The 26,155-nt window shown below is 42.5% G+C and overlaps 2 protein-coding genes across 2 annotated transcripts; one reads left to right on the forward strand and one right to left on the reverse strand.

Annotated features, from left to right (window-relative positions):
* Window positions 1-1,316: 1,316 nt before the first annotated feature.
* LOC135515416 (KICSTOR complex protein ITFG2-like) lies at window positions 1,317-13,896 on the reverse strand. Its single transcript, XM_064939090.1, has 9 exons — window positions 13,882-13,896; window positions 13,637-13,814; window positions 13,289-13,428; window positions 12,240-12,394; window positions 12,038-12,057; window positions 11,684-11,775; window positions 11,489-11,603; window positions 10,409-10,582; window positions 1,317-1,396 (listed from the first exon to the last, which is right to left on the reverse strand). The coding sequence occupies exons 1-9, from the start codon at window positions 13,894-13,896 to the stop codon at window positions 1,317-1,319; spliced, it is 969 nt and encodes a 322-aa protein (XP_064795162.1).
* A 5,099-nt stretch (window positions 13,897-18,995) lies between these two features.
* Window positions 18,996-20,813, forward strand: LOC135515301 (achaete-scute homolog 1a). Its single transcript, XM_064938989.1, has 2 exons — window positions 18,996-19,787; window positions 19,940-20,813. Exon 1 carries the CDS (start codon window positions 19,185-19,187, stop codon window positions 19,767-19,769), a length of 585 nt encoding a protein of 194 aa, XP_064795061.1. The 5' UTR covers window positions 18,996-19,184; the 3' UTR covers window positions 19,770-19,787; window positions 19,940-20,813.
* Window positions 20,814-26,155: the final 5,342 nt, after the last annotated feature.

The raw sequence follows: 26,155 nt of genomic DNA on the forward strand, positions 1-26,155 counted from the left end.
TAAAAATGAGTCCTATATCAACATAACCTGAAAGGCCGCTCAGCAAGGAAGAAGCCACTGCTCCAAAACTGCCATAAAAAAGCCAGACTACGGTTTGCAACTGCACATGGGGACAAAGATCGTACTTTTTGGAGAAATGTCCCCTGGTCGGATGAAACAAAAATATAACTGTTTGGCCATAATGACCGTCGTTATGTTTGGAGGAAAAGGGGGGATGCTTGCAAGCCAAAGAACACCATCCCAAACGTCAAGCACTGGGGTGGCAGCATCATGTTGTGGGGGCGCTTTGCTGAAGGAGGGACTGGTGCACTTCACAAAATAGATGGCATCATAAGGAAAATGATGTGGATATACTGAAGCAACATCTCAAGACATCAGTCAGGAAGTTAAAGCTTGGTCGCAAATGGGTCTTCCAAATGGACAATGACCCCAAGCATACTTCCAACATTGTGGCAAAATGGCTTAAGGACAACAAAGTCATGGTATTGGAGTGGCCATCACAAAGCCCTGACCTCAATCCTATGGAAAATTTGTTGGCAGAACTGAAAAAGCGTGTGTGAGCAAGGAGGCCTTACAAACCTGACTCAGTTACACCAGTTCTGTAAGGAGGAATGGGCCAAAATTCACCCAACTTATTGTGGGAAGCTTGTGGAAGGCTACCCGAAACGTTTGACCCAAGTTAAACTATTTAAAGGCAATGCTACCAAATACTAATTGCGTGTATGTAAACTTCTGACCCACTGGGAATGTGATGAAAGAAATAAAACCTGAAGTAAATAATTCTCTCTACTATTATTCGGACATTTCACATTCTTAAAATAAAGTGGTGATCCTAACTGATCTAAGACAATGAATTTTTACTAGGATTAAATGTCAGGAATTGTGAGAATCTTCCGACTTCAACTGTATGTTTCCCATGCCAATAAAGTGCCTTGGATTGATATACAGTGTTTGATAGAGAGGAGACCTTGAAGGGACAATGATGGCTGAACTGGAAGATGAATCAGTCTCAGTCCTAGTGATCAGGGTGCTTCTTTAGTGTCACACAAGTGCTATCTGACCCACAATATTATTATTAGTCGTGTGAGGAGACTGCCATGACAACCAAGTGACCTGATGACAAAGGTGAAGGATTTGAGGGGGATACTCCCTTACACAAAAAACACATGATTCGACATGTGACAAATCACACGATATTTCACGTTGAAATCATGTTTTTGGAACACTTCACGTGATCACATTTTCATGTGTCGGTTGATGTTATCACATGTCGCTTTACACGTTGTCACATGTTATCACACTCATTTCACATAAGATCACGTGAAGTTCATGGGGTTTTTCCGTAAAGGCTGTTTGTACGAGAGGCGGCTGTCAGTTTTCAGAGTAGGACCATATTCTTTTCCCGCATAGAGGAAATACTATTTCCGACAGTACTTATTATTAGCCCCGTCTTTGAGCTTAGATGGGACTCAAAGGGAAAAGTTTTCCAAACCCTTTTATGTTGGCCAAAGCTCTTACAGCCTAATGCCTTCAACACCATATCACATTTTTTCCCCCCTACAGCTTTAACTTCAATTATAACTCGATTATTATCATTTGTAATGACATTCAAATGTACCCATTTCTTCTCAGGTAATTATAGCTGTTGACGCTTTAACCCAAAATGATATTATGTAGTGTAAATAAAATGACATGTTGCAAATCAACTTCAATAACAGCAGACAAAAAAAATCAAATGTATCCTTCATTTACAATGATACAAATACATCCATTATAGTGTGGTTAGAGAAGCCCTGATCATAGCCTCACCATTCTGCTTCATCAGAACAGTTGTTCAACCTTCCTGCGATTACACTAACCCGGTAGCCATGCTCTGTGGAAGCACATGAAATGATAACATTCTCTATCTCTGAGAGAGAGAAAAGAAAGTCCTCTGTCCATTACACACAGTCAAAAGAAAGTGCTGTTTTTCTTATGCCACGGTAACGGGAGCGACAATCAACGTGAAAACATAATCCCCAAACTTGTTGAACAGCCTGGTCAGACCCATGAATATAATGATTAACAGAACGGAAGGAGGACATAGAACACACATCATTCTACAGTCCCCATCGTTGCTTTACTCTATTCCCTAATGAACTTCTGTTACGAGCTCTAACTTCTAACCTGGACAAGTGAGACTAAACAGATGTCAACACTGACTATCAATATACATTGTAAAAACTACAGGAGAGTGGAGACAAGAATAGCTCCCATTGCTTAAATACACACACACACACACACACACACACAGCTGGTGGGGACATTACCCCTGGGTGGTTAGTTCCCAGGGTCATCTGTCTGCTGCTTCTGTATTAGATAGTGTAACATCCACCCTGATGGCATTGGGGAAATATCAGGGCAAAGGTCAAATTCACACAGGAACCATTCCACTCCTCCATGTTGCATTTATTATACCAGGCCAGCTGTGCCCTATGTGGGAAATAAATAAATAAATAAAATATGGAACCAATTGCTGGTCTTGACATTACTCTCTTTGCAGGGGCTTGACACACATCTACATAAAGTAGACAAACACTTAAGAACCTAACATTAGAAGATTTGATATTTTGAATAACCACGTGATGGAGCAAGTACTGGGACTGCAGTCAGAGGCCTTAGTCGGCAGACGGAGTCAAAAGTCGAGACCCAAGTGGAACCCAGTTATAGAATGCAGTGTTTTTCTGTCCCTTCAGTCTTGACGCACAGAGACACAGGTCCTGGGAAGCAGCGTGACACACGGACGTGCCAACCGTTTGACCATTAACGGGCAAAACAGGAACAAGTCTCGACAAAGCTGATAGGAATGCTGCTGACCAATGAGCCGGCTCCATATAAGGGCATATATCAGCGTTGTTTCCCTCATGCCACAGTAACGGGCGCAACGATCAACCTAAAAACATAATCACATAACTTGTTGAACAGCCTGGAAAGACCCATGAATATAATGATTAACAGAGAGGAAGGAGGACATAGAACACAGACATCATTCTACAGTTCCCATCAGTGGTTCATTAAATACCTTTAATGAACGTACAGGAAACTGCCAAAATAAAGGAAACACCAGCATAAAAATGTCTTAATAGGGCGTGGAACTCTATTGGAGGGATGAGACACACCTCCTCCACAAGAAATTCCATCCTTTGGTGTTTTGTTGATGGTGGTAGAAAACGCTGTGGATGGGGGCATTGTCATCCTATGGGGGCATAGCCACGGTAGGCGAAATAATGGCCTGCCCAGATTTTTTTTTTTTTTTACATGACCCTAAGCATGATGTTAAACACTTAACTAACTCAGGAACCACACCTGTGTGGAAGCACCTGCTTTCAATTTCTCGTTGTTTCATTATTTTGGCAGCTACCTGTATGCAACTTCTAACCTTGAGAAGTGAAACTAAACAGATAGAAAAACAAAGTGTCCATGCTTTGGTACACACTGCACTGCAGGGCCTTGGCCCATAAAGGGGAGGGGAGCTCCAGGGTATGATACCCAAGAGACACCTGAGCCCAGAGTCTAGACACACACATACAGTACACACTTGAGGCAGCCACTGAGTCCTCCACTCGTCCCTCCTCATTTATAATACATGAGAACCAGAGTAGACAGACTAGAGGCTGATATAGGATCTTCCCTTTGGGATTAAGGAGGATTCCCCTATAGACCCATCCAGCAGTCAGCCAGCGTTTACGCTTGTTGCCTCGACTTAGAACTCCTCTGCAATACAAAACTGACAAACAAGAGTACAGTCTTGCTGCTACGCTGATGGTCAAGTTACATAACGCTGTTGGTAATTATGTAACAGCAGTACCACTCCAGATCCTTGAGGATCAACGATCACAGAACAAAAAGACAGAGAGAATGGGACTAAAATGGCCGACATTTGGTATAACTTACAAGATGAAAAACCGGGAATAAATATTGGTGGTTGAACCCATCGCTACATTAACTCTGTCAAACCGGCACATTGCCTTAGGGCAGGGAAGGGCCGCAACAAAAAAACTGAACTCCTCATGAAGGACCGCAGTGGCTCGACCGAGTCGCTCTGTATTAAACTCTGTCTTTAGTGGGGTTGAGTCAGAGTGGGTTTTGAAATGTAGATGAGAGCACTGCTTTAGATGAATAAATCACGGCTGAGCCAGTGGAGGAGCTCCCTGCTGCTCTGAGGAGCTATTCTACCAGCATTCACTTAAACTGGGGACTTTAGAATGCATGACCATGGTTGCTTTAGGGAAGGTAAAACAGAAAAAGTGTGACATCATCATGCAGAAGCAGGGTGGCATGCATTACGGATGGACCCTTCATATATCTGGCCCCTTAAAGAAAATGCATTAGGGCAGGATGTTAAATCAAGAGATGCAGACAGGTAGTATGTAGTAGCTGCATGTCTGAGCTTTCTTGTTGAGGGTCCAACTTTGTAAGTGCTGTTCAAACCCATATTTACATAGTAATGACATACTGCAGACAGGTACACAGGTTCACTTAACATAAATGTTTCAGCTTGCCACAGTGAAACACCCGAGAGTGGTGGTACAAAGTAAACTGTACAATCTGCATGGCAATGCCACTGAGAAGACACTCAGGTTATTCATTTACTGCTGAAATAAGCACAAGCAGAGAGAGATACAAGTCCCCATAGGTATAACAACATGCATCTCTCCTCACGACGCCTTGTACAGCAACAGCCAGAATTATCCTGCATTGTCACATTGTGAAGCCAGAGAAAAGAAGATGATAAACATGATAAACACACTGTAGATACATTTACTTTACTCCCTTCCGTGTTATTAAGCAATGACTCATATATAATACCTCAGGTCTGTCGACAGTCAGAGAAGGGGGATGCGTTTGGTTGTTATTTGTGATGGGTGGGTGAAGATGTCTACCATTGTGTGTGGAACTCAGACTTGGTGACAGGCGACAGCTACACACACACAGGCAGCGCTATCTATCAGCAATAAACTGATGTCGCACTGCAAACTGGGTTTAGCCATAAGGACCTCTCTCTCTCTAGCTACAGTCTGTCGCTCCTTTTCTCTCTAACATCTCCCTCTCTTTGAGCCTCTTTCTCTTCCACTCCCTTCTCTCTCTCCCAACCCCCTCTCCCTACTTCTTCCTTACTCTCCCTACCCCTTCTCTCCCAACCCCCTCTCCCTACTTCTCCCTACCCCTTCTCTCCCTACCTCTCCTCTCTCTCTCTCTGTCCCTACCCCCTCTGTCTGTCTCTCTCAACCCCCTCTCCCTACTTCTCCCTTACTCTCCCTACCTCCCCCCTCTCTCTCTGTCCCTACCCCCTTTGTCTCTTTCTGTCCCTACCCCTTCTCTCCCTACCTCCCCTCTCTTTCTCTCTCTGTCCCTACCCCCTCTGTCCCTACCTCCCCTCTCTTTCTCTCTCTGTCCCTACCCCCTCTGTCTCTCTCTGTCCCTACCCCCTTCTGTCCCTACCCCCTTTGTCTCTCTCTGTCCCTACCACCCTCTGTCCCTACCCCATTTGTCTCTCTCTGTCCCTACCCCCTCTGTCCCTACCCCCCCACTCTCTCTCTCTCTCTGTCCCTACCCCCCCACTCTCTCTCTCTGTCCCTACCCCCCTCTGTCCCTACTCCCTCTGTCTCTGCCCCCTCTGTCCCTTCACCCTCTATCTCTCTGTCCCTACCCCCTCTATCTCTCTGTCCCTACCCCTCTCTGCCCCTACCCCCCTCTCTTTCTGCCCCACCCCCTCTCCCTCTCTGCCCCACCCCCTCTCCCTCTCTGCCCCTACCCCCCTCTCTCTCTCTCTCTGTCCCTACCCCCTTTGTCTCTCTCTGTCCTTGCCCCCTCTATCTCTCTGTCCCTACCCCCTCTCTCTCTCTGTCCCTACCCCCTTTGTCTCTCTCTGTCCTTGCCCCCTCTGTCCATACACCCTCTATCTCTCTATCCCTACCCCCTCTCTCTCTCGCTCTCTCTGTCCCCCCCAGCCCCTTCTCCATGACCACTATGTGTCTCATGATGAGTTAGGTAACAGTTCTCTGAAATCGCAGGAAGGAGCACCAACACGCCCAGGGGTTCAATTATTAACACGCCGCAGGAACAGGAAGCTACTAGGCTTAGCTGCTGTTAAAAATAAAATTAAAACATTTCCTATGAATAAGGCCTGAATAAGGCCTGAAATGGCTATCTGCAGAATATGTAATCATTTAGGCGAGCAGTCAGCTCACCAGACCTTTGATTTAATCAAGAGGCTAATTAAGGGATTAATGATCATTTCTTTGGGCGAAATTGATTTACCCTGCTAGTGCTTCATTCTGTTGTTGAAACAGGAGACAGTTCAACAGCGTGTCTGCCCTGTAGCCAGGATGGCAGTGTTTATATAGAAGCTGTCAGTGTCATGCACAGGTGGTTGGTGGTACCTTACTTTGGGAGGACGGGCTCGTTGTAATGACTGGAGCAGAATCAGGGAATGGTATCAAACACAAGGTTTCCAGGGGTTTGATGCCATTCCATTTGTGCCGTTCCGGCCATTATTATGAACCGGCTCCGACAGAGTGGGCCATGCAGAGCAGCGGAGTATAGTACAAACGAACAGTCACATAGTCCGTGCATACGCAGCAACACACACATAAACAGACAGGAAGCTAGCTACTGTATTATGTAGTGCAGTCTATGTCATTCATTGGTGGGACAGCCCAGGGACAGATGGAGATAGTGCTCATGTAGCAGAAAGATAAGCCTGAATAGAGCTCGGCAGCTTGTCGTCCCAAAAAAAACGGAAAAGAGATACCTCTGGTTCGTTTCTTTGGGGGAAATGAATGGGAAAGAACGGGGTTTTGGGATAAACGCCGAAAATAAGGTCTGAGGTTGACACAGGCTTAGGAGATCTTCTACGTTTTGTTCGATGAGATAATATCAGGCAGTAAACATGGCCTTTATGAATTATGAAGCCTTTAATGTGCACTGTGTGCTTTTTTTGATGACATAAATGCTTCAGAATTCACAAAAAAAAGTGATGTTAGCGGATGAAGATCATCTCATAGAACAAGATCTCCTAAGCCTGTGTTTACCACCAACCTTGTTTCATCGCGTATATCCAAAAACTCCATTAATTTACCCATAGGCCTTGCCCAACGAACCATGGCAGAGTGGTGCCTACAAACCAACCACTCCACAAATTTCTTGTTAACAAACTATAGTTTTGGCAAGTCGGTTAGGACATCTAAGTTGTGCATGACAAGTACTTTTTCCAACACTTGTTTCCAGACAGATTATTTCACTTAATCACAATTCCAGTGGGTCAGAAGTTTACATACACTAAGTTGTCTGTGCCTTTAACCTCTTTGAACTCTAGGGGCAGTATTTCATTTTTGGATAAAAAAAACGTTCCCGTTTTAAACAAGATATTTTGTCACGAAAAGATGCTAGACTATGCATATAATTGACAGCTTTGGAAAGAAAACACTCTGACGTTTCCAAAACTGCAAAGATATTATCTGTGAGTGCCACAGAACTGATGCAACAGGCGAAACCAAGACGAAACTTCAAACAGGAAATGAGCAAAATTTTTGAAGTGCTGTTTTCCAATGTCTCCTTATATGGCTGTGAATGCGCAAGGAGAGAATTTCTGCCATTTCCCCAAGGTGTCTGCAGCATTGTGACGTATTTGTAGGCATATCATTGGAAGATTGACCATAAGAGACCACATTTACCAGGAGTCCGCCCGGTGTCCTGCGTCGAAATTGGTGCGTAAACCTCAGCTGCAAGTATTTTTCCATTTAATTCAGAGAAGAAAGCAGACTTCCAAGAACGATATATCAATGAAGAGATATGTGAAAAACACCTTGAGGATTGATTCTAAACAACGTTTGCCATGTTTCAGTCGATATTATGGAGTTAATTTGGAAAAGAGTTTGGCGTTTTTGTGACTGAATTTTTGTGTTTTTTTTGGTAGCCAAAAGTGATGTACAAAACGGAGCATTTTTCTCCTACACACAGAATCTTTCAGGAAAAACTGAACATTTGCTATGTAACTGAGAGTCTCCTCATTGAAAACATCTGAAGTTCTTCAAAGGTAAATTATTTTATTTGAATGCTTTTCTTGTTTTTGTGAAAATGTTGCTGGCTGAATTCTAGGCTTATAGCTATGCTAGCTATCAATACTCTTACACAAATGCTTGTTTAGCTATGGTTGAAAAGCATATTTTGAAAATCTGAGATGACAGTGTTGTTAACAAAAGTCTAAGCTTGAGAGCAAATATATTTATTTAATTTCATTTGCGATTTTCATGAATAGTTAACGTTACGTTATGATAATGAGCTTTAGGCTATAAATAGGATCCCGGATCCGGGATTGCTCGACGCAAGAAGTTAAACAGCTTGGAAAATTCCAGAAAATGACATCATGGCTTGAGCAGCTTCTGATAGGCTAATTGACATAATTTGAGTCAATTGGAGGTGTACCTGTGGATGTATTTCAAGGCCTACCTTCAATATCAGTGCCTCTTTGCTTGACATCATAGGAAAATCTAAAGAAATCAGCCAAGACCGCAGAAAAAAAAATTGTAGACCTCCACAAGTCTGGTTCATCCTTGGGAGCAATTTCCAAATGCTTGAAGGTACCACCTTCATCTGTACAAACAATAGTACGCACGTATAAACACCATGGGACCACGCAGCCGTCATACCACTCAGGAAGGAGACGCGTTCTGTCTCCTAGAGATGAACGCACTTTGGTGCGAAAATACAAATCAATCCCAGAACAACAGCAAAGGACCTTGTGAAGATTCTGGAGGAAAATGTAAAACCAGTCCAATATCGACATAACCTGAAAGGCCGCTCAGCAAGGAAAAAGCCACTGCTCCAAAACCGCCATAAAAAAGCCAGACTACAGTTTGCAACTGCACATGGGGACAAAGATCGTACTTTTGGAGAAATGTCCTCTGGTCTGATAAAACAAAAATAGAACTGTTTGGCATTAATGACCGTCGTTATGTTTGTAGGAAAAAGAGGGAAACTTGCAAGCCAAAGAACACCATCCCAACTGTGAAGCAAGGGGGTGTCAGCATCATGTTGTGGGGGTGATTTGCTGCAGGAGGGGCTGGTGCACTTCACAAAATAGATGGTATCATGAGGCAGGAAAATTATGTGGATTGAAAATTATGTGGATATATTAAAGCAACATCTTAAGACATCAGTCAGGAAGTTAAAGCTTGGTCGCAAATGGGTCTTCCAAATGGACAATGACCCCAAGCATACTTCCAACATTGTGGCAAAATGGTTTAAGAACAACAAAGTCAAGGTATTGGAATGGCCATCGCAAAGCCCTGACCTCAATCCCATAGAAAAATTGTGGGCAGAACTGAAAAGCGTGTGCGAGCAAGGAGGCCTACAAACTTGACTCACCCAACTTATTGTTGGAAGCTTGTGGAAGGCTACCCGAAATTTTTGACCCAAGTTAAACAATTTAATGGCAATGCTACCAAATACTAATTGAGTGTATGTAAACTTCTGACCCACTGGGAATGTGATGAAAGAAATAAAAGCTGAAATAAATGACTCTCTCTACTATTATTCTGACATTTCACATTCTTAAAATAAGGTGGTGATTCTAACTGACCTAAGACAGAGATTTCTTACTAGGATTAAATGGCAGGAATTGTGAATAACAATGTATTTGGCTAAGGTGTATGTAAACTTCCGACTTCAACTGTATATCCCCAGTCTGTCCTGTGCATGTCCACCCACACCCTACAATGAACAGCTGTGTGATGGAACTTCTGTACGTCTCTAGATGTGTCCCTCAGTGTGTGTGTGTGTGTGTGTGTGATGTGTTTGTGAATCTGGGCAGCCCTTTGACAGTGTTGCTAGCCTGCTGAGAGAGAATTCCCCTGGGATATAGAGAGCAAAGAAGAGAGAGGCAGAGAGAGGGAGATGAAGAGAGTGGTCCCGTCCGCTCCACAGGAGTGAATGCGTGGATTCCAGCCTCTGCCTCTATAAATACTCCAGTCACGCATCAGAACAACAGTCTGCTGGCGGGGACAGGTTTTACATACATTTAGACGAGTAGAGGACACACACATTTAATCTGTTTCCCTTACTCTCAGTTAGAGGACATGAATACAGAACAGTACATGCACTGTTTGTGTGTCAGGTAGCATTAGCTGAGTTAATGGGGAACTAAACAAAATGGTGGACAGGGAAAACCAGGAGCTTTCTACCTGGTGCTGTGTTCTAATTAAATTACATGCAAGATTATTTTTGTATTTTGACCTACTTTGCCCACCTGTCGGCTCTCTCTAGTAACGAGCCTGCGGAGGAGGTTAGAACTAACTCGTTTTTTTCCTTGATATGGTTTGAGTGAGAGTAGCTTTTAGGTTTACATTGTTGTTTAACTCCAACTCACCCACTCCCAGTTGCTCCAGCCGGGCCTTGAACTCTGGTCTCTCCTCCAGGACCCTAAGGAGATGGGTGGGCTCCATGCGCTCCAGCTCCACCCTCCAGTACACATAGATCTTGTGGTTGAAGCTGACGTACACCAGACAGGGGCTGTTCTTGCCATCCTTACAGGTGTACTGACCTGTTAAACACCAACATGTAAGGCCGGTTAGACAACAAGAGTTTCCTCTAATCACATGTCTTAATCAGGAAAAACTCCAGGCCCTAGTCATTACAGTAAAATATACATTCAGTGACAATAGGAGAGGCTTAGAAATAGGATTGTTCAAATCAAATAAATAAAATCAGATGTTATTTGTTACATGCGCCAAATACAACAGGTGTCGTAGACCTTACCATGAAATGACAAGCCCTTAACCAACAATGCAGGTTTTTTTGTAAGAAAATATTTGCTCATCACTGTGGCCCTGTGAACACTGGCCCATAATAATGTGTGTTTCGCAAGCAATGCCAACAGTGGTGAGGCTGAACTAATTCACTCCAATAACCACAGAGACAAAGCATGGATGACCCCTGAGTGTGTGTTGTTCACACACCGACTCTGATAGCCCTGTCTGTAGTAGCTTCAACATGCGTTCATCGTTACACATTCTGCATTTATTCCTTGGGGTATTATTATTATTTGTATTATCCTCTGCGCTGTTGAAAAGCGCCCGTAAATTAGCATTTCACAGTTACTCTACACCTGTTGTTTAAGAAGCATGTGACAAAAATAATTCAATTTGATTCTCTCTTGCCCATTTCTTTAATCCTCTTATTAGATAACAATAGGATCTCTCTCTGCTCTCAGAGGCACTGGGGCTCGTGCAGAAATTGGAGAGACAGCATTTGACAGAGAGTGGGAGATAGAGAGGATGTAGCTTGTTTATGTGAGCCTGAAGTCCAACACTGCCATCTAATGGTGACATGAGCTGAAAACATTTTTTTGTATTAATACTGTCAATATCATTTGCTTAGTCATCACGTAAATCAGGTATACATATGTGAGGGATCTGACAAGAAATTGTGGTTCAGAATGAGATCTCACCTGCACAGAAAGCATTGACGATCTCGTCAACCTGAAACCGCACCACCATGCGGTTGTGGTCGATGATGTAGGTCTGACCATCCCAGGCACACGCCACCTCCTCTCTGCCGTCGCCCTGGAGACAGAGGCACAGTCAAAAACCGCACGGTCACAGGCAGTCACTAAAAAAAGCGTATACTGTTTTTATAAACTCACTGTGATGTCCAGCTTCTGCAGAGCAAAAAGCTGGTGATCCACCTGCACTGACCACTTCAACTGCTCTGAACTGTCCATCAGTTTCAGTGTGCCTGGAACACAAAAAAACACACGATCACATTGTTCACATACTAAAATTACCAACATTTTATGCTTAAAATTGTTAATGGCATCAAGAGTATTGTTTAAACTGCATATAATAATAATAATAATAATAATAATAATAATAATAATAATACGACAGTCTGATAAAAAAAATTAAAGAACTAAAACAGCGCAAGACCTGCAGATCACTGGTTCTCACGGGGTTAAGGAAAACATTAAAGCCATAGAAATGGAATTAATTATTCATACGTTTACAGCAGCACTCAGTGCTGGACACCAACATAGTCATCTAAAGATGTATTAGGTGCTCTGCATATGTATTAGGTGCTCTGCATATGTATTAGGTGCTCTGCATATGTATTAGGTGCTCTGCATATGTATTAGGTGCTCTGCATATGTATTAGGTGCTCTGCATATGTATTAGGTGCTCTGCATGTCCAGTGGTATGTACCTGCCAGGAGTGGGTGGAGCCTCCTCCCCCGGCCCTGCCTCAGAGGAGCCCTGTTGTGTCCATGTGCACAGCAGGATGGCAAAGCCACAACCAGGCTGGGACACCATCAGTTCAGGAAGACCCTCTAGGTCTGGGTTTACTGACAGGCTGTCCACCTGTCACAGGAGGAAATAATGGATTAGAAATAGTAGAGTGTACACTTTACAGGATGTGAAGTCATCCAGTGTTATGTGGGGTTTATATGTCGGGCCAGAGTTCAACTTGGGATAACCGGTCATACAACAGTAGCTCAGCTTTTAGCCAGGTCAATTTCTATGGCAACGAATCTTTCAGAACGAACCTGCTCCTGGGCAAGCTAACTCCACTTACCCTGAATGAAATGACTGGGCCACGAGTTGAGGATCAATTAACTCAGATTCACTCCCTCTTGCAAAGACTGCATCATCCCCTCCATTTGAGGAAGACGACTGACTCAATATTTTATTAATCAAATGTTTGTTGTGTGCTACAAAATACTTATGTTAAGATATCACATTTCACATTTAGTAATGATAGAATGCATTTTAAACTTCACGCAATGTAACACTTTTGTGTGACTTAATAAATAACAAATATCAATAGGAGTGGGAAGGTGCTTGTGCATTGATAAACACACCAAAGACGGCCTTAACGAAAAGTTGGAAAATAAAGACGCCGCTTTTAATAGCCTATTTCAAACCATTGCCTGCTGAACTTGCAAGAGAAGTTCTCTCTCAGAACAAATAAAAATGTGTCACTGATTAATTCATAGATGAAGGTTTCAGCATTGTCTCAATGAAAAGTTCGACTAGCCATGTGCGACATGCGCAGTTACTAGCCTGTTAGAGTTAGCGGCAGGCGGACGAGCAATATCCACCGTCGTAGAACGGACCAAGCCTGAGCTGGAATGCAAAGCTTGCTGAAGATGGTCAGAAAACCCTGAGTAGAGTAATCTAGATTACTCCGTAGGAAACCCCTCAGGAGTTTTTCAGCCTTTGATTGACATATCCCATGTTTGTCTATAGACCTGCCTGTCCCTCCAGAAGCCACTTCTTCAGCAGGACCAGCTGTCCAGAGCTCAGGTCTGAGGAATCGGTGGGCTCCTCCCAGCGGAACGCTCTCACCACACGGTCTGTGTATCCCACTACAAGCTCACTGCGCCCATCCCCATCTGCAAAGCGCGCACACACACACACACACACACACACACACACACACACACACACACACACACACACACACACACACACACACACACACACACACACACACACACACACACACACACGGCTGAGAATAAAGCAGTCAAAACAGAAACAGTCAATTGCATTGAGGGTCCCTACATCTAGGATGAAATGGGTGCAGAACAGAGAGGTTACCTATGTCACTAATAAGGATGACTTTGGTGCTGGCAGGAATGTGCTGAGAGAAGCAGGGTTTCTGGTCGTCAGAGAACAGCGCCTCCTGCTGGCTGGATGAATCTGACTTGGCTCCTGCCACTGCAGACAGGTCAAACATGTGAAACCATCCCTCTGCACCCACAGCAACTACAAAGTTCTGATGGATAAGTTAAGGCGGTGAATAGTTAGGTGATAGCACTCATTGGATGCAAGGGGTGAAAAACACAAATATTCCTCATCTGACTGGAGGACTATGCAGTTTCTGCACACCCAGCCTTCCGTTGTTGCAGATGTCTCCAACACCAACACAGGTGAGCTAAAATATAACCAAAAATATAATTCATTAAATATTTGTCTAAATCTGCTAAAATAACAACAGAAATCAGATGTGCAGGCAGGGGTGTTCAAATTCCCTCTTTAACGCCACTACAGTTGTACTTAAATGTGACGATATTTGAACTCAAAGAGAGGTGATCAAATGCCCTCTAAGCAGCCACTTACCATGCCCACACATGTTCTAGTGATCCAAGGCTTGGAGTCATTGTTCTTGTACACATGCAGCTTTCCACTGGTGTCACCCACGATAATTTCATTCAGCTGTTCAAAAATAATAACAATTCATGTCAAGGTTTTGGTGTCAAGGCCATGGGTACAGTCAGGACATTTTGTTTCCATAGATATAAGATATGTTGTCATAAATATGTTGAAGGTCAAGGAATGTGATAAGAGGACTGTTATGGCATCTACTATTTCACTCTTGACCCTCTAATCGTGACCGGAGGGAATGAGTCAGAGACCCTCTAAAGCAAGAGTTGTTATTTACAGTACAGGGACTAGAAAGGCACAGCTGGACAACGAGTGGGCAAGTGGAGAGTGGGCAGAGCAGTTTATGACTTCTGGAAAATTATTTAGAAGTTGCCACGTAGGTGGGTAAATAACTGGCAAAAACCCGAGTTGATACAGGTCATTGGTAGGCTACAGTATGTATAACTGGCCCTAGGAGGTGGATACACTAACGCCGTGAGCATTGAGACTACACACATTTTTTCAATGATTGCCTATGTCTGAAAACATGGACACAATGAAAGATCGCTGAATAATTGTCCAGCTGCTGATATTTTACCGAGTCATTTTCCGCCTCCCCAAGACAAATTGCACGAGGGAAAAGGGTTCCGGTGAAATCCAAACTAACAAGCTGAACATAGCTCAAGGACCGCATATCACCAGATAACAGTTTGACAGCTGAGCTGGACACTGACAGCTGCCATTTGCACCATCCAGATGCAAGTTAGAGAAACGTCAAGTAGTTAGCTGTGTTAAAGCGTATATTTAAGCGTTGCTTCTGCGTTTTAAACTTGGCGTGATAACTATTATCAACCATAACCACTAAAAATAACAGAAAACTATACTAAACTTGTAAGATGTGAGGGTTTGTACGCTCCTCCTTAAACAACGTTCTCATGACAAAAACAGTACGGAAACATACTTGAGACAGACTTCACGCGATATTTATTATAATCCCACAGATATCGTTAGTTATTGAGAAGTAAAGAAAAAATGAAACAGCCAACGGAAATGTGATATTGTAACATAATCCCTGCATTTGTATTTATGCACAAATACTGAATCCCACCTAGCTGATTATTCAATTGTTCATAATATAGACTAATGTCACACTCACATGTAGCCTAGTAATTCCAGAATATTCTATGAGTGTAAATGATCAATTATAATGTCAGTAAACTAAAAGAATAACGTGGTAGACTGCTGAGGGCATTAAATCAAAATATTTAAAAACTAAGTACAACTGCCATCAAGTGGTTACTCGTCGGGGTGCATTTGGGTGATGCACAGTCAATCCTCTAGAGGGTGCTGTTGTACAAGACAAAATATTTTCCAACTATTTGGGGACCCAAGGCCCTTCTGACCCATATGACCCTTTGAGTGAGTAACCCAAGCCACCATTGGTTTGCCTTTATGTTAGGCCTACATGTTTGAAAGACCTACATTTGTTGGTATATTCTCAGAAGTGCGGAATAATTTCAGTGCACAGCCTGTGGATATTTACTGCAGCAGAGCTGCTGTTTTCAGTGATCTCCAGTAAGAATACTTTAAAGTACTACTTAAGTCGTTTTTTGGGGGTATCTGTACGTTATTTTACTATTTATATTTTTGACTACTTGCACTTTTATTTCACTACATTCCTTGAGAAAATATTGTACTTTTTACTCCATACATCTTCCTTGACACCCAAAAGTACTCGTTACATTTTGAATACTTAGCAGGACAGAAAAATTGTTCAATTCATGCACTTATCAACCAAACATCTCTGTTCATCCCTACTGCCTCTGATCTGGCGTACTCACTAAACACACTAATGCTTCGTTTGTAAATTATGTTTGAAGGTTGGAGTGTGCCCGTGGCTTTCTGTAAATAAATAAAAAACAAGAAAATGGTGCCATCTGGCTTGTTTAATATAAGGAATTTGAAATGATTTATACTTTTACTTTGATACTTGTATATTATATATTTTAAACCAAATACTTATAGACTTTTACTCAAGTAGAATTTTACTGGGTGACTTTTACTTGAGTCATTTTCTATTAAGGTAGCTTTACTTTTACTCAAGTATGACAGTTGGGTACTTTTTCTACCCCTGGTGATCTCTCTCTCTAACTGTGTGTGTGTGTGTGTGTGTGTGTGTGTGTGTGTGTGTGTGTGTGTGTGTGTGTGTGTGTGTGTGTGTGTGTGTGTGTGTGTGTGTGTGTGTGTGTGAGTGTGTGTGTGTGTGTGTGTGAGAGTGTGTGAGTGAGAAGACCAGAACAGGTAGTCACGACCCATTAAACAGCTGCACATCACTGGCCACAGACAGGACTGGATGATTGTCCACATAGCCTGTAGGGAATTTCAGATAAATATTCAGTTCAGCATCTCTTCAATAGGCTAACTGCTGAGAGAAGTTGATTCAGATTACTCAGATGCCTTGTGATGGCATGGGTCATTACCATTCACTCCAGATGTTCTTGACAGGTCTCATTAATTAATTGATGCATAGCACAACAGTTTTCTTTTACTCAATAAGTAAAACAAAAGCATCAGATAGATGTTTAAAGTAGCCTAATTTTAAACCTCCAAAACGTTCAAAATTAAAGTCCCCTATACTGTCATGTATGCCAGCGAGACAACACTATGCTATAGTACACTTCAAATGTTTTATTTCAGATATGGTCTTTCATCTAAAACTCTATTTTTAGCCCAATTGAATAGTTAATGCAGCTGAATATAGGCTATACCCTTCAAACTTTTTTATTTAGACCTATTCATGTATATAAATTGCTAGTAAAGATAAATCAGAATTTTGATAACCGTGATCACTGTTTGAATCCTTCAAAATGCATTCAGTAGGGGCTTTTCACTTTATTATAAGACTGATCTGTTGTAATGCACCTGCATAAATGATACAAAGTAGAGTCAGTGCCATGGGCGACCCCAAACGACCACATTATTTAAAAAAATAAACACCACAATTTAGTTTAACAGCGAACAAATTGAAAATGAATCCCGCATATCACATAGGGATTATTTCCCAAGACAAATGGGCCCTTATGAGTTTTGTTTTATGATGTCTCAGTGAACTCCAAAAGCAGAAAGACAGAGGTGTTTCAATGGAGACTCGGGCGCCCAGATGTCATATTAATTATTACACTCGGCTATGACTGGAACCCTCGAATAGAGGGAGCGCTCTGCCTGCCTCTGGAAGATCTGCAGTAGAAACAAGTCTTTACAAAGCGCTAATTGGACTCTGGAACCGCACTGACAGGGGATGGTAGATAGGTTTCAGAAAGCCGACGACGGCGAGGGGACTGGGGGAAACTGAATAGAACCCACGCTTATTTTCTAAACTCTCTTGCTGTGCAAAAAAAAGGAGGAAAAAGAAAAGAAAAGTTGGTGGGGGCTGGGTTCTTCAATGCAGGCTTGATTTTGAATGCCACAGCCAACACAGAAAAATTTCACAATTTACCCCCTCCCCTCAAACACACACACACACACACACACACACACACACACACACACACACACACACACACACACACACACACACACACACACACACACACACACACACACACACACACACACACACACACACACACACACATCCCCATGAGTGGAGTCGGTTGGTTTTGTTCTGAGTGAAAGACATGTTCTATTATGCTGCCCTTTAAAAGAAAACAAAATTGTCGAAATACACTGTGTCGAGTCGTTACTGTAACAAAATAGGGTGTATCAAATCATACACAACACATCCTCGAATGCGTCCTTCTTATGGCCCCTTCTCAGATTTACCCTTCCGTTCCGCCTCTCCGAGGGTGATGATTAGCTCTAGCCTAATGAAAGTGGGAAATTCGCCTCTGCTGGACAAAGCTCCATTCTTCGAAAGACGAAGCATTCAAATGCGGTTGTAAAAGTGTTAACAATAAACTGTGGGTCATCCAAGACTGTGGGGTCTGCTTGTGCCTGCCAACCCGACAGTGTTCCAAACAACTTACAGTCAATGGGGTCTATAAGGTATACCTTATAGTATACTGCCCATACTGTATGGACCGCAAAGACAATGCAAACAACTAAATCTTAACATCTTTGATAAGCGCCTTTAAGGTCCGCCTGAGTTTGAGAGCTGCCTTTCAGCACTACTTTTCGGTCCACTTGAGAAAGTGGTTATCTGCATGCGTAAACAGCTAGTATAGCCTAATAGGTTCGCTTGTATAAGCTAATTTAAAAAAATGATATATTAAAAAAAAATATCAACAGTTGTTTGAGTCACCCATAAAGGGACACGTTTAACTCATTTTACGCATAACATGAAATTACGCCTTATTTGTCTTTTGACCTCGATCTTATTTTATATTCTATCACATTGTGGCCAACTTTTATGAACAAGACCCCCAATCTCTTATTCGCCATGAAACAATTCAATATATATATTATATAAGGTCCATTTCTGAACCAAAGACGATCTATTTTTATGCATTTTATATGAGGAGCATTTTGGAACCTTTGCGCGTCATCATGCGATCCGGTGCAAGATTTTCAAAGCAGAGTTGAATGAAAACTAACATTCTATTAGTGCTCAAAACTCTCAAGACATCTGGAACAAGTCGTCATGCTGCAACCAGTTGTGCTTTGGTGACTGTTTGTTCAGTGGTTCAAGTGGCACGCGACCGGCGTACGCATTGCAACAGCACAGGAGCCAAGGTGAATACAACTAGCACGAGGAGGAGGCGTGGTCAGGTCCAGCGCGTGGGGCTGCCAGTGTATAAGCCTCGCTACTAGCCTTTCTCAGGACTCAGTTCAGACTGAGGAGTGTGCGAGGCAGAAGCCCAGAAGACCGCCCATTAAACACGGCTAAAGTGAGCATTAAACCACACGTGAACGCCACGAGCAGGACGCAACTGCTACGGATCAATCCAAAGAAGAACTCTGAGATTCTCTGCAACTCTTATTTTTTATTTTTCAATACGTGCCAATGGACATCACAGCAAAGATGGAAATAAATGTGAGCCAGCAGCAGTTCATGCCGCCCTCCTGCTTCTTTGCTGCCGCAGCGCAGAGTATCCAGCTCAGCCCTACCAGCAGCCAAGGGAGCGGCAAGTCAGCATCCAAGGTGAAGAGACAGCGCTCATCCTCGCCCGAGCTGCTAAGATGCAAGAGGAGGCTGAACTTTGCCGGCTTTGGGTACAGCCTACCGCAGCAGCAGCCGCACACTGTGGCGCGGCGGAACGAGAGGGAGCGCAACAGAGTGAAACTTGTCAACAACGGCTTCGCCACTCTCCGGGAACACGTCCCCAATGGCGCGGCCAACAAGAAGATGAGCAAAGTGGAAACGTTACGGTCGGCGGTGGAGTACATTCGCGCACTACAACAACTTTTGGATGAGCACGACGCCGTGAGCGCAGCGTTTCAGTCCGGGGTCCTGTCGCCCAACAACTACCCCAACGAGATGAACTCCATGGCAGGCTCTCCAGTGTCCTCCTACTCGTCCGATGAGGGGTCTTACGACCCTCTCAGCCCCGAGGAGCAGGAACTCCTGGACTTCACAAACTGGTTCTGAGAAACTGTATCCTATAAGGTAAAAATGTTTTTATAATAGGCCTATCATTCATATTCTACAAGTACTGTATTATGCTTTGTTATAATAAATATTTGCATTATTAGGTTTTCAAGATCAATTGAAAATAACTGAACTAATGTCTTACCCCCTTTTCTTGTTCGTTACTATAGGAATATGGATCAATTGAATGATGTAAGCTCTCAGCATGGCTCGGGAGGATTACAGAGGAGCTCGCGCCCTCTAGAACAAGACGCACTGAGCTGGCGTTCTGCTCCGGTCGTCCACGACCCAGTCCACCTAAAGGAACCGCCTTGCAACCAGAGAAACTGCGGACATGCAGGCCAGTGTTGAGCAAAAACGCCAAAGGACTAAAAAGAAAACGGGCTCTCCATGTCTGACAGCGTGGGAATCCAACCTTCCAGCACATTCGCCCACGAAAACAACATTTCAAAAGTGATTTTACAACAGCACACAAAACATAATTTAAAATGTTGTTCTCAAACTATGCTTAATCCAATCAAAGAACATCAACCCTTCTTTGTAAACTCATGTGACATTTAGTTCTAAAATGCTTCCAATGTGCGGATTTTATTATATGAAATTCTATATCAAACATGTTTTTGCAATATATCAAGATATTTTTGTATGTAAAGAGATTTTTTTTAGATGTTTTCTTTTGTATATATTTATATTGATAAGTTGCTCTTACCTCTTGCCTATTTTAGACTTGTATAATGCTCTGCAGCTGGCTATTCTGTGTATGGTCATTGATTAATGAGGTTTCAAGAAGGGGTTTGACACTCCGACGTTTGAATTTAGCACCAATGTGTCTTATTTAATAGGAAATACATGTTATTGTACATGGAGTTCACGATGATCAAAGGTTATGCAGCTATTGTCCAAACAGAGCACAATGGCGATTCATTGTCTATTGCTATACTGCCAGCTCCACACTGCCTTTACTTATATCATGTTGGTTGAAAAGAGAAAAGCCTATAACCATATTTTCTACACTCTAGTCTCATAATAAAACATTTTCTAGTATTTCCTTTTGTACCTCAGACATTTTGACGTTTGCATTTTACATTCACTTTTAGTTGCAGTGTGTTTTGACTGGAGATGGAATGGGAGAAAGGATATCGGAGAGGGGGGAATGAAATATATTTCTGTTACATTTTTTAATACAAATATTACCCATTTTACGCACACTTCCACCAACGAACACATTTTATGCGCGTCTCCATTTGCGTAAAAAACGGTACATTCTGTAATATAAGTTATTAACATACAAATAGAGTAATATAACAATAGCAAATTCGAATCCTCAAGAATCAAATAGCCCTGGTTCTAGCCCGAGGATACTTAATGGGGGGATAATACGCCTTGCCTGGCTTTAGGCTAGCGGAGACGTGTCATGAATATTGGAGCGTTCATGCTGCATGTCAATTCTGTTGTGCACCAGCTCAATGCTGAAGCGCGCAAGCGCGTGCATATCAGAGTGAGAAAAATATGTAGCTAAGCCCAGCACCCCAAAATAGCACTTGAATAAGTCGCCGTTGTGACGATGACTCCGTCAGTCCGTCTATGCCATCCTCTTTGTCAAATCCATTACAATAAACTCTAAAAACAACTTTATGTAAACGAAACTGTATAAATAACTGAATGATATCAGTTTAGTATTTTTTTGGAACCTCTAATATATTGTGCAATTCTGTAAAACAAACAATCATATTTCTAATTTAAACATACTTATTTCGTTGGCAAACCATCAATATTAGGATTCTGGATCATATAGAACTGTAGGGTTTTAAGCTCTGAAAATAAAGTTCATTGCGATGACAAGAAAAAACGCTAAGCTTAAAACGTTATTCTTGTTTAGCCTACATGTAAATGATCTCACCTGTAGTAAATTGCAGGTGCCTACAGTGTAAAAATAGACATACAAACAGTTTTGCAAAGAGCACCCATAACATTCTGCTCCATTTCACTCGGTAAAGTGCTAAGGTGACAGTATATTTGACCGTAACTGTGGGCTATATATTGAAACTCACATTAAGCATAATCAAGGAGAAGGAAATCATTTGTAGTTGTTTGATTATATTGATTACAAAAGTTGGCACTTGGTAGTCTTGTTTGCCTTGGTTCATAAGATTTAATCAATGAAACAGAGACTGATTAAATATTTTAGATGAAAATATGTTTAGTTCAGGTACCTATCTATTCCCTGAGGGGACGCGTTTGCTTCGAGGCGCGTGCCTGGTTTAATGAGTGAATGCGGTTGTCTGGTGGTGGAGTGGAGACAGAGCATTGAATTGGCTGACGGCGTGTGCCTTTCCTACAGCAGCGCGCGACGAGCACTCAACAAATGTCCTTGGGAAGAAAAAAACAGTTTGGCTGAAGTTAAACCATTTGTTGCGTGCAGCTGCCAGAGGGAATATCGTCCAAGAGTGCCAGGTATTGTTCACCACTATCTCTAGCTGAAAGGGTTATTGCTCAGCAGTTATGAACTTGTGATGTTACCACAATACAATTCCTTGACACCAAGATAAACATCATAGCTGATGCTTCATTAATGATTTATTCGGTAAAATGGTAGTCACATAAGAACATATTCTAAGGCGTGGCTACTAGGCCTACATATTATTTGAGTGGAGCCTACTATTACATCAAGCCTGTGCATTGTGTATAATGCACCATTATCTAACTCTCTAGAGGGACAAATACTGATTTGAAATATATTGTTGGGACCAAGTTCTTTATAGACAGGACACAACGTGTATTTTCTGATGGTGTTAAGTCAGGTTTCCTTGATATTAGGAAAGGTGTCATACAAGGTTTGATTTTGGCCCTGTATATTTTACTAACTACTGTACAGAAACAATATTGGTTTGTCTGTAAAAAAAATGTTTTACCTTCACTTGTGTGCGCGGGCATACAGTTGTGTGTTCAGCTGCCCTTTCTGTTGACATGGCTCTATCTGATCATCAATCTGCCTTCATTGATTTACAGAAAAACTTTATTGACCTCAAACTAGTATTTAATTATATGTTTTCTAGAGCACATCTACTTTAGATTGTGCTAACATCGACTGTGTCCCTGCATGCAAATATCTGGGCATCTGGATAGACGATGGGATGTCTTTTAAAAAGCATATTGATGATTTAGTGAGGAAGCTGAGAATAAAAATGGGCTTCTACTATAGAAATAGGCCCCGCCTCTCGCTTAATTGTAGAATGCAGATCATTTTATCGACGTTCCTACCGTTCCTAGACTATGGTGACATCTATATGAATGCAGCAGCCACTTCATTAACGCAGTTAAATGCAGTTTACCATAGCGCACTTCGTTTTATTACTGGTGACAGGTTCAATACACATCACTGCCTTCTTTACCAAAAAGTAGGCTGGCCCTCTTTGAAGTCACATTGGTCGATTCATTGCGCTTTTTTAATTTATAAAGCTATCTTACAAAAACTCTGGCCGTACCTAGCATAATTAATAACTTTTAGAGACATGAATTACAGTATCATACCTGGTCTCAGGGATGGCTTACTCTGGAAATCTCTTCGGTCTCTGCTTTAAATTTGTTAGCACCCTATGTATGGAACAATCTATAGAGTTCCCGGATGTGGTGTGGTGCCTCTCGTTCAAATTGTTGATTGGGGACCTCTTTGCTGAGGAATGTGATTGTTTTTCTTGAATGTGTTTGTAATTTTGTATAGGCCTATTTGTATTATATTTTAAATTGTGTATATGCTGGGCTTGCTTGGTAAATAGACCTTGGTCTCAATGGAACTCCCTGTTAACCTTTTACCTCAGTGGGCTAAGTCAGGGTCACACAGTCAGTCTTGGTAGTCTCAAACAAATCTACTGTACTTTGAAACAAAAGTATGCACTTCACACACGGTTATGGGCTTAAACAATAAATAAAAAAATTGGCAACTGAAAACATTAACGCTTTCAGATGAAAAGCGTTAGCGAAAATGTATTACATTTTGACTTTGCATCCCAACATTATACATCACAGAAGACTGAATATATAACAAAACCGTTTGACATAGAAACACCGGAATTCTGGACGTAAAAAACAGAAAATGTTTATTAATTATGAAAAAAATAACATTACACCCATAATTGCTCTAGAGGGCGATTTGATCATTTGACTGCAGGAAAGGGTTACAATAAGATGAAATAAAAATAGAGCTTACCAAGAAGGGCACAAGACACAAAAACGACAGGCAATATGTATAGCTCTCTTTAGTACCCTTATTAGGCATTATAGAATTTCTATGACACAGCTACTCGAAAACAGCAATGAATGGTCCGAACAATTCCGTGACCGCCTGTCAGAGTGCGTTAACGCTTCCCCCCCGACTCTGTCAAGCCTGAGGGAAATTAAAGAAAGAATTGCTGTATCTAATTTGTAATTTCTTGCCGGACCCTCTCACGTAAAGCTGAGGGAGCTGATTGAAAACACATAGGAGATTTAGGTTAGGTCATGCTTCATTTATTTTATTTTCATAATGCCACATTACTCAGTTACTAAAGCGGTGGAGAGCCATTATATTCACCCCTCTATCTGAAAAACCCGCACAAAGGTTTGGCATAAATCATGCATTAAATCAATGCTTGATTTGTGCAAAAGTTCGAAGTTGCACCTGCATCTTGCATTTTAGGATTCGCCCCCCCATGAGCATCAATTGTGTATCCCTTGTCTAACTGGAGTCTAAACGTGTTATGTTCCTATTCAGTGCATTACTGATTCAGCATGAACCGCAACTGAAAAGCCCTGCATATTTCAGTACCATAGACAGCACCCTTCTCAAGCTTAGATGTCCACCTTCAGTAGGCTATTTATCAATGCATATTCCAAAGGGTGTCTCCAAAGCCCTTTTGAAGAAATGTCTCAGAATGTCAACCTTATTACATGAAGTGCCCCCCCCCCCCAAAAAAAACATCTAAAAAACATCTTTAAGTGCATTAGCTAGCATTTTAGAAAGAGAACCCTGGAACCCTGATGCCACAGTGTGTGGTAGCTAATGACAAATAGGGATCAAGCCTGTGTAGCCAATGACAACACAGGTTTCTGGAGTCATCCAGTGGGTTGGCGATGACCGAGTTGTGGATTAGAACGAAGAGGGGCTGGTACGCCAGGAAGTCCAGCAGGTCCAGGGAGCTGATGTGTCGGAGCTCCTGTTTGATGGCTTCTTCTTGTTCTGGTCGGATGCCCCCGGCCTTTAGCTCCACCAGGAGCTGCTCTGCGCTGATACAGCCCTGCTGGGCCACAGCACCCCCTGTCTGCACCTCCAGCAGGAACAGGAACAGCTGCTGTGGAGGGACAAACACCATGGTGGAAAAAAGAGGGGCCCTTTCAATATGTAATGGTGTGGACTTGGTTTAGACAGGGCAGAGGTGTGCGTGTGTGTCTCGTATATGTGTGTGTCGGTCGGTGTGTGCCTCTTCTAGCGCCTCATGTTACATCGGCCTGTTTCTAGTCTTGTATGAGTGCACCTGTTTGCACAGTTAAATGCATTCTAGGTAATAATTGGGGGGAGGGGGTATAATCCTCTGGCAATCAGCCCACTTCTACCCTCCAGCTCCTGCAGCCCTGTTAACAACCTTATCCCTACCACCAGCTCTATAATTACAAAGCCTTCCTCCACCTAGACCAGGCTCAGTTTCCACACCCATGGCCACATGCTTTCATGTTCCCTATGTGCCTTTCAGCAGCCCCGTCGGCCTTCCCTCCCCATTTGAATGCGACGGGCTGCCTTGCCTCTTGTGAATGGCCATCCTATAACCCTGGTCCATCTGAGATGAGTGGTAGTGTGTCTCAGGGCTGATTAAAGGGAGGGAGGGGCGGAGCGGCGCGGGAGGTACACCGCTGGGCACTTTAATGAGATTAAGGCCCCGCAATCCATGAAAGCGAAAAGGAGCCTCTCTCTCTAGCTCTCTCTCTCTCTTTCTATAGATGCATTTGGTCCTTCTGGAAAAAGCTAGTTTTACTAAGATTTCATTTGAAATGCCCTTCAAAGTGTTTACCAAGTCTTTATTTCACTGTAATTACCCCCCCGGGGCCATGAAAGAGGGAGAGGTACCGCAGGTTGGAAGAGATTGTGATGTAAGCATGAAAATACCTTCATGAGAGTGATTATGGTAAATACTAAACTATACTGTACATGGTAAAGATGGGCTTTACAGTTAGGGAGTAAGCAAACTACCTGAATTATATTGAATATTATTACCACATGAATAGTGCCTTCAGAAAGTGGGATTAAAATGGATTTCATTGACATTTTTTGTCAGCAATCTACACAAATTACTCAGTAATGTAAGTAGTCAATACATGTTAGAATCACCTTTGGCAGTGATTACAGCTGTGAGTCT

Source organism: Oncorhynchus masou, chromosome 27, assembly GCF_036934945.1.
Source record: "Oncorhynchus masou masou isolate Uvic2021 chromosome 27, UVic_Omas_1.1, whole genome shotgun sequence".
Classification (NCBI taxonomy): Eukaryota; Metazoa; Chordata; class Actinopteri; order Salmoniformes; family Salmonidae; genus Oncorhynchus; species Oncorhynchus masou.

Bases quoted from the DNA above. Each gene is read 5' to 3' on its own strand.
- LOC135515301 (XM_064938989.1), top strand. From the start codon at position 19,185: ATGGACATCACAGCAAAGATGGAAATAAATGTGAGCCAGCAGCAGTTC.
- LOC135515416 (XM_064939090.1), bottom strand. The intron at 11,604-11,683 runs GTGAGTTTATAA...CTCTGTCTCCAG, and splicing joins TGCAGAAGCTGGACATCACA to GGCGACGGCAGAGAGGAGGT. The intron at 10,583-11,488 runs GTGAGATCTCAT...GGTGTTTAACAG, and splicing joins CGTCAATGCTTTCTGTGCAG to GTCAGTACACCTGTAAGGAT.